Below are 9,549 nucleotides of genomic sequence, written 5' to 3'. Positions count from 1 at the left end.
TATATATATATATATATATTGATACATATACATCACATAAATAAAAAATACTATGGAACTTGATATTTTCGGACAACAAAAATAATCCCACCCGAAAATAGGAAGCAACTGATACACCACCAACAAATTTTCATCATCCAACACAAATCTCGAGGCAAAATTTTCATCATCCAACATAAATCTCAAGCCGAAAATTGCTCAATTCCGACATCATTAAGGTACTCAAATGTCCATTAAACGTCGTCTCATTGGAGAAAGCTCTCCGGACCGTCCGATCAAAATGGGTTATATTTCTGTATTAATTGCACCCATAACGCTATAAATATGTTTGGGGGAGGTCTTGAGAGGGAACTTGAACCTTTGAGAAAAAGCTAAAGTTCAACACCATCATTACCGTCGTCGATTGCTGTCGGCAACCGCCAGGCACCACCGACCGTTGTCGACCACCGCCGATCAACGTCGACCTCTGACCTCCGTCAACCACCACCGATCTTTGTTGACCACCAATCGTCGTCTACCACCGCCGACCTCCTTCGATCATAGTCGACCACTGTCGATCGCCATCGACCACTATCGACCGACATCGACAACTGCCCATCACCGTCACACTAATGTCATCGTCAACCAAATAGTCATTAAACATTACCAATTACCGTTGACCACTACTGACCGAAAACAATCAGTCGACATTGTAACTTGAGAAACCCAACAACACTTCCCATCTGTGGGACAAGGGATTTCTAAAATATTCAATCAATACTGAATTTTTCTAACTAAATTAGGCCTCATGGTTTTGCCCTTTATGAGTTTTCCATGTAAAACCTCTAACGTCAGTATTGGTTGTTTTTCTTTCACCTAAGTGTGAGCTGAATTCTCGTGCAATACTAAGACAATAATCCATTATTCTACTGCCGCAAATTTTTTAGCACACATCAATCTGTAACGTACATGCACTTAGCACTAAAACATGTTGTAAGATCACCATAAAATATGAAAATAGCATCTTTGTTGAATAATTATCATGGCCTTTCTTTTCTCAATATTTTATGTACAAGTGCTGTACTTCGAATTGCTTGTCCGTGATTGGTGGTGTAAACTAGGCATGACAAACTAGAGTCACCCTCTTAAGATATTAATTGAGCTCAAGCTCCAATAACATATTTACTACGAAAAAAAAATGATTTTGATTCATTTTTTAAATAAAACAATAAATAATCATTTGATATTAAAAAAATGAGATTTTTTTAAATAGTTTTATTAACATTGTACTAAAACTCTTGAATTTAAATATATTTTAACCATAGTTTATATTAACATTTATAAATTAAGCTGGCTCACAAATTAATGAGTCAGATCAGGGTTTGCTCAAATTTAACTCATTAGCTCACCAATCTCATACTCACAAACCATTTATCAACTTAAACCAGAGTTAGTTCATGAGTTGGCTCGACTCGATATGATTAAAAAACTTAATTAAATATGTGTGAAAGTTGTCTATAGATTGTCATGAATCAGTTCAGAAGCTTTCTACAGGTTATCATAAATCAACACATGCAGCCACTACATTCATTTCCAATTTTCTATTCTGGAAATGAATACTGATCGCACTCAATTGTTCACTACTTATTTTAAAGATGAATCAATTCTCTAATTATATAGATCATCTCTTGTGAAATTACTTCTTTTAAAGCATGGCTAGGAAGTGTACCACGAAACATCATTCATTCCTTATTCCCTAGACTTCATTTGTCATTTTTCGGAGATGAACAAATTACATCTATCTATGTATATATAGAAAAAAGCTTCCTAGTGGCTAACATGAATCAGTATGCAAGGTCTATGTTTTATGAATTATTTTAGAGGCATTTACATGCACTCCACCCAATTCCTATGCATTTACATATCAAACACCTAAAGTTTGCTTTTTTACATTTCAACCACCCAAAACATTACATATCTTATAAAAAAATATCAACACTAGTACTTTTAAGACGTGAAATACAGATTTTCAAAGGTAAGGTGGTATGCGTGTAAAAATTGAAGTCTAGGTGTTAGATATGTTATATAGGAATTGAGTGGTATGAATGTAAATCTTTCATTAATTTAAACAAACCCATCTTTCATTTAGTATATCTTCTTCTGCAGTTGAACAAATAATCCTTAACATGCATGAATTCCTTTACAAAAAACTTCATATTTTCATATATTCCAAATTTTTCATTTAATATTAAAACAGTATCACCACTTCAGTGTCATAGCGAGTTCAAGCAGGGTTTCTACCTGGTGAATAGTCTGTTTCTTCTCTTGTAGCTTCAGCCGAGCCGCAACCGATTCGGGATCGAGACCCTGAGGAATGCTGCCTCTGTTCTCAGCTTTGACTTCTTGTAGCAATTCGTCAACCTCTCTAATAAAGTCAACTCTCAATAGCAAGTCATTATCTTCAGGTGGGAGTCCAATATGACCTTCATGCTGGAAAGAAGGAACATGTTCATCTTACTTGAATAAAACTAATTGCTGTTAAAATGAGTTTCCTTCCACTATGGTAAACCATGGAAGTATTCACGAATGTTTGTATTGATTATATGGTAGAAGCCATAGCCACACAATGGGGCTGTTGGGGTATACGTAGGATTTATTCACAAAAGACCTGGTAAATTTTGTAAATTTAGATTTGGTGGATAATGGAAGCATTAAATACTCAAAATTATTTAGCATGTCATATGTTAAATATGGTTAAATCCTTAAAATTTCTTTGACAGATTTTTACAATTTAGAATTTAAGGAGAAGAAGAAAAGAGACACAGTGTGGAGAAGTAGTGTGTTATCTCCTAAATTCTACTTTCCCAACGTTTACAAAAGTTAAGAATTTAGCCTAAAAAGGGAGAAAAACAATATTTAGGAAAATAGCAGGATTTATATATGGATTCAAAAATATTTCAGAGAAATTTAGGCTACATCATCACTTAAACAAGACATTATTCACAAATGTTTCTATTTGGCTACAAGTAATATTTAATCCGAAAAAGATTTAGCAAATTTTGTAAATTCAGATTTATTGAACTCTGGATGCATTAAATGGTCAAATTGGTTTAGCATGTTAAATTCTAAAAACTTTTTGAAAGGCATTTTTGAGGTCTAGAACTAAAACAAAGGTAAAGAGACAGTGAGAAGTTGTGTATATCTACTAAATTCTATATCCCCAAGATTTACAAAATCCAGAATTTAGTCTAATACAAGAGAGAACATGATTTAAGAAACAAATAGTAGGATTTATGTGGCTAAGAAAATCATGTTGGCAAGATTTAGCCTAAATCCTGATTAAACCTTATCAAAATCTTGCAATGAAAGATTGCATGTGTAAGAAATTGAGAAGTGCCAAAATGTGGTAAGGTTTTTTTTTTTTAAACAGGATGTGTTTTTCATCATCAAATTAGAATTTGGTGTCAATAAAGGCCTTACATTGTTAATGTCAAAACCAGGAGGGGCAAGAATGCTGAAAGGATCCTCTCGAGGAAAAGTGTCGATCATGCGTTTCCGACATTTTTTCAGCCAACCCTCATGGTCGTTCCCACAATAGAGGTTCAAGAGATCATTTAGCAACATCATGGATGCTGTAGCTTCCCTCTTTAGAATCTCTGTCTGTAAACTTAAAATGGAGAAAATGATCCAATGATTCTATGTCAGGTTATTTATATTTCATAATGAATAAGAACCCATTACAAAATATCAAAGTTAACATGGAAAAAAGTCATACCTCTACTCTCCTATATAAGAGGTCAAGACTTCTAATGACATCCTTCTCGTCCTGAAAAGTAAAAAGGGAAATGAGAAATAGAAGCTAAATAAAATGACGAGAGAAAACAAATCTGCAAATATTGAATGTAAAATAAAATACTAAAGACAAATCGACTTACACTTAATTTAATAATATTTGTATGCAAATGAAATTTCAGGGAAATTTTGATGGTTGTATGTGATGTATAAAAGTAGATCCAGTGTGAAACTTGAATTATGGAGGTCTACTTTTGAGTCTAAGGGCCTTCGTTTGAGTAAATCTAAAACTGAATACATTGAATGTAATTTCAGTAGTAGATCTTATGGCATAGTTGTAACAATGAGTGATCAAATTATTAAAAGGAGTGAACATTTCAGATATCTCGGGTTTATTATTCTAAGTGATGGTAAAATAGATGGGGAATGCAACGAGCTTATTGTGTGATAGAAAAGTGCCACTTAGACTAAAAGAAAATTTTAAAAGATGGTGGTGAGACCTGCAATGCTTTATGGCCAAAATGTTGGTCAATAAAAGAGAACCAGTTAAGTGTTGTTAAGATGAGAATGCTTAGGTGGATGAGTGGTAATACGAAATAAATATACCCGTGAAAGGGTTGGTGTAGCTCCAGAAGTAGACAAGATTAAAGAGAGTCGTCTTAGATGATTTGATCGCATTATACGTCAACCATCTGATGATGCAGTTAGGAAAGTAGATATTTTAGATTTTACTTATGTTAAGAAAATTAGATGTAGACCTAATAAGAAGTGGGCATGTTGTATTAAAAACTAGCTTAATTTATTAGAATTAAAAGAGAATATGACACTCAATAGGACACAATGGAGAAAAAGGATTCCCATGTAGTGGGATAAAGTCTTTTTATAGTTTTTGCTGTTTCATGTGGTATAGAAAAGGCAAAATCATAAGCATGAAGCTACTGATTTGTCGTTTTAAGTTGGCAGATAAGTTAGCTGGTTAAGAATGACTGTGGCTGAAAGTTTAAAGAAGATACACATGCATACCACTGAATTCTTATGTAACTAACACCTAAACTTCAATCTTTACATACATGCCACCTTACCTATGCATGAAAAAGAGTATTTCACATTTTAAAAGTTTAAATAGTAGAATTTTTTATGTAACATGAAAGATTTGGGTATTATAAATGTAAAAATTAAAGATTTGGTGTTAGATAAGTAAATATATAAGAATTAGGTTGTATGTATTGAAATGCCCTAATTAAATATGATAACTAGCACGTTTAAGTGCGTTGAACAATCCTGTGATCATCCCAAAAGAATAGTCGTAATCTCCCAATCTCCTTCCATCCTCAGTGTCCATAACAAAAAATTGAAATTTTGCAGTGCAGGGAAAAAATACTCACATCGCGACGAGCAAGATCAAGACGATTCCATATGACCATCAAAACTAGCTCTGTAAGTTGGCCTTTTTCAGCAGCCTCCTCAATTTTCTGCATAATAAATGAAAAGCTCCAAAAATGACAAAAATAATGGTTCATTTTTTATGTTATTGAAAAAGATGCGCGAATAAGAAACACTAAAAGGTAAATATGCATTTTTAATTAATATCAAAAATATCAAAAGAATTAACTCATAAGAGTAACAAGTTAGAGATAAACTTGATAAATTTTACAAAACCTAAGCAACTTCAAGGCGCAAAACAATTATAGGAAATAGTGGTACGAGGATTTTATTTGACTGAAATGTGTGCCAAAAAATTTTTTACACAGTATTATTATTTTATTTTTTTTATTATCTTGGACACATCTCAAAACATGTCTGTCACTGCACACTTCTAGTTTTTGAAGTACCAGCGCATCCTAAGTACTAGGATTTTATTTGACTGAAATGTGATGCAAAAACATTATAAGTACTAGTTGGACTGAAATGAAAAGGCTGTTGATGCTTTGTTGCAGAAATATAGTCAAATCCAAGCAAGGAGAAAGGGACATGTGGCTAGCCACTCCAAAAAAAAAAGCTATGTTATCTTCTTCAATCATAATTACTTACCATTATGTTGTGTTAAATTCTTATTGTTTCTTGCCGTATATCTCTTTTACTAACCATCCCCTAATAGATAAAATGTATTTCCTATCAACTAATTTAGGTCATCTGCCAATGATCATAATAAACAAGATCTATTTTTTTAAAAAAAAAATTTCTAGAAGCCATTTGAACGATTTAAACCTCTTGAAAATTTATGAAAACTCCATATCCAAACAAGAAATGATTGTTCATCATCCACAAGACTTTACAGCCCTCTTTGAAAAGCTTTAAATCTATTCCATCTACCATTGAGTGTGCTAACCCTAATCTCCACACTAAGTAGATGCAACCCAAGACAAATCAGAAGAAAAATACAAAACTTTATTTCAACTACGCTTGCTCTTCCGACTTCAGTCTTGAGGTTCCTACACCCTATCTATCACCTTTTAATATTAGAATAGAGCAAGTAGGATTCAATAGCTTGTTGAGAGTTCTTTTATCCTATTTCTCTATACATCCTACAAAGGACAGTAGCCAACCCTGATTCAAAGGAGCACTACAAACTTGTTTTAGTATCAAATTTATTGATAGAGTGTAGAGATTTGATATTTTTACCAATGAGTTTGCCACCTTTGAGGGACATTTTGCATACCATAGATGTAATTCATGGTTTACAAATGGCAATATAAGATGAACCTAAAGGAGCATGTTAAACAAAAGATTCAAATTGACTAACTCTTAAGAACAGGCTTCATTCAATGAAACTTAAGTCCCTGTGCAGTTTCTACTCACCTAAAATAAGATAGGCATTAAATATCATATTCCTATATGACATACTTAATCATATTGTTGGATCAAATCTATTCTTCATAATAGATTCAAGAATTAACAACCAACAAATCAAAATTAGACTTGTGAATGAATGAAAAATAGCTATTAAAATCTTATATGGTTTTTATAAGCGACTGATTATGCCTTATGGATTAGCTAAGAGCTCAAGCACATTCGTGAGTTTGTTAAACATAATTTCAAAGTCTTTTACTAGTTGTTTTCTTGTAATATATTTCGATGATATTCTTATCCATAGCCCTAAGAAATTACATAATAATAGCAAAGCTTTATATTTATCTTACATAAGGAATTACATAATATATTTTGATTTTGATGATCATCCAAGATTAATCTCAGAGAAATTGAAAATAGCAAAGCATTATATTAATCTTAAAAAGAATGCTTTAGTTAAATAGTTTGAATTTTTAATTATAATAACTTGAATTTATAAAACCATAGTAAATTACTTGCATGTTTTTATTTGCTCATAATCAAGCATCTTCACCTAATTTTTCTATATATTATTGATTAAAGATAATAAACTTAAATAAGATATTAATAAATTTTTTATTATTTAATTAAATTTTATATGAAAATTTTGAAATCTTTAAAAATGATTCACGAAATAAAATTTACCAAAATACTATAATGACATTTGAGTTAGATAATTAAAAATAGTAAGTATATTGTATTTAGCAGACTTAAAATTTTATGATAAAACTTTGGGTAAATACCTAAATAAATTATTTATATTTATTTGAAGATTAATTACTACATGGAAGAATTAACAATAAAATATTAAAATGCACATCAATAAAATATTAAAATGTGCATTTTTGCTTATATTTTTTAAAAGCGATTTGATAGGTTACGCGACAAATTTCTAATTTGAATTTAATTAATATGATTTTTAAAATGTTACCAGCCAATTTTTCATTTATTTGCAACCATTTGAGATATTTTTTGACTTGTCGACTATCCATTTAAATTTAATATAAAATAATTTTATATTAAATATTATATTAGTATTTGATAAAATAATGTTTCAATATTGTCTTACTTTAAAATTGTTTAAAATTTCATGCTATCCATAAATAACTTTATTTTTTTCATGTAAGAGCTACTCTTGAAGTAATAAAATTTCAGCATATACTCTCTTCTTCTTTCTTATCTTTGAACAAAAAATTTAACAAGTGAAATCTAAATTTTTATTCCAAGCATTCTACATCGTTAAAAAATTGATTTTTTAGCTTAGAAGCTTCAATGCACTGAACAAGAAAATTCTCTCGAAGTCCTTGGATTTGTTTTTTATTTTAAATTTTAAATTGCTACTTTATAGTTTTCATCTCATACTTTTCTTAGAAATTTCTATTTTTAGGCGAAATATTATGAGCATCTTAAAATAAGATTTCTATGACTAAATTCTTTCATTCATAAAATTAGCAAGCCAATTCAATTTAGCATAAATCTATTTCAAAATTTAATGACTTTAAAAAAATATTAAATTGACACATTTTAATATTAATAGTAACTTTTCTTTTCAAACGAGTGAACAAAAAATTTCAATTTAAAGTTTCAATAATATTGTTAATCTAAATCAAGACATAAATATATTTTATATTGAGTAAGTTTTACATTTTATTTGTAAGTTGTGAGGTGATTAATTATACCTTATAAAATCACCTCCAATATTTTCCAAGTCATTTTACTGGAACAAAATTTGAGCTCATATAATCTAGAATAAGTTGTGCTTTTCTTCTTTATCCAAGTTATTAAACTTAGTGAAATTATCATTGCATTTAGATTCAATTTTACTCACCTATAACAAAATAATTAAGTTGTAAGCTGCTCAATTGGTTTCAAGAAATAAAGTTTGTAAGGCAAATTTTATAATATGGTGGTGAGACCTGTAATGTTTTATGGCGTAGAATTTTGGACTGTAAAAAATAGCCATAAAGTTAATTAAAGTTTTGTTGGGATAAGAATGCTCGGGTGGATGAGCGGCTTTACACTTAAGAGACAAAATATGAAATAAATATACCTGTGAAAGGGTTAGAGTAGCTTCCGTGACAGCAAGTTTAGAGAGTCTCCTTAGATGGTTTGGTCATGTTAAGCATCAGCCATCTGATAACCCAGCTAAGAGAGTAGATGTTTTAAATTTGACCTATGTTAAAAAAGGTAAAGATAGACCTAAAAAGACAGACTTGAACATGTTGTATGTTGTATAAAAAATGATCTTAATATGTTATAATTAAATGAAAATATATCAAACGCTTCAGAACCAAAAGCAACGAGCTGATGACGGAGAAATGATAATAGATAGGTGAAAAAACTCAAACAAGACTGCTCTTACGAAAAACAAAGGAAAACAAGATACAATGATCTACTTTTCGAGAGGTAAATCATCTCTCTCACAACTTTAGACTTCGCTATGAACACTACAAGAGGAAAAGAAACACCAACCAACAAGTATGCATAAGAAAAACAACCATAGGCTATCTCCCCTCATATAACCCTCTCCCACAAAACTTAACAAATTCCCCCCCCCACCCCAATCTCCTTCAATTGTTCCTCCTTGAGTATGTGATTATGGCCCTTGTGAACCCCACCTACTATGTAATTTCCTCTGTCGCTGCTCCCTGCCGTTCCGCCTCTTCTCACTTAGTCGCCCATCCCGCTTCTTCTCGTGGAATTGCCCGACTCACTTGTTGTTGTGGTGGGTCAGTTGGATGGCTCTCGACCGGTCGAGGAGGTACCGGTTCATATACAGGCGTAAAAATACTCCCCTCCCAAAAAAGTACATTGTCCTCAAGGTGGAAGGATGTAAACTATTTGTGGATCACCCCGTAAGGCTTTCACGTTGCTTCATAATCTGACAAGTCTTTCCACTTAACAAATACCTCTTTTGCCCCCCCCCCCCCCCCCCACCCCCTTCGCGCC

The 9,549-nt window shown here is 31.7% G+C and overlaps 1 protein-coding gene across 2 annotated transcripts in view; it reads right to left on the bottom strand.

Annotated features, from left to right (window-relative positions):
* Positions 1 to 2,114: 2,114 nt before the first annotated feature.
* LOC110025597 (protein PALE CRESS, chloroplastic) overlaps positions 2,115 to 9,549 on the bottom strand; it is a 31,864-nt gene continuing 24,429 nt past the window's right edge. For both annotated transcript variants that reach the window (XM_020726164.1, XM_020726166.1), the window contains exons 4-7: positions 5,157 to 5,243; positions 3,755 to 3,805; positions 3,460 to 3,639; positions 2,115 to 2,469 (exon numbers count right to left, since the gene is read on the bottom strand). In XM_020726164.1, the coding sequence (XP_020581823.1) occupies positions 2,239 to 2,469; positions 3,460 to 3,639; positions 3,755 to 3,805; positions 5,157 to 5,243 (549 nt within the window). In that variant the 3' untranslated portion in view covers positions 2,115 to 2,238. The remainder of the gene's footprint in view (positions 2,470 to 3,459; positions 3,640 to 3,754; positions 3,806 to 5,156; positions 5,244 to 9,549) is intronic.

The sequence above is a fragment of the Phalaenopsis equestris genome, unplaced genomic scaffold (assembly GCF_001263595.1).
Source record: "Phalaenopsis equestris unplaced genomic scaffold, ASM126359v1 Scaffold000311, whole genome shotgun sequence".
Lineage (NCBI taxonomy): Eukaryota > Viridiplantae > Streptophyta > Magnoliopsida > Asparagales > Orchidaceae > Phalaenopsis > Phalaenopsis equestris.
The sequence above is the reverse complement of the archived record's forward strand: the minus strand, read 5'-3'. Positions and strand labels throughout refer to the sequence as shown.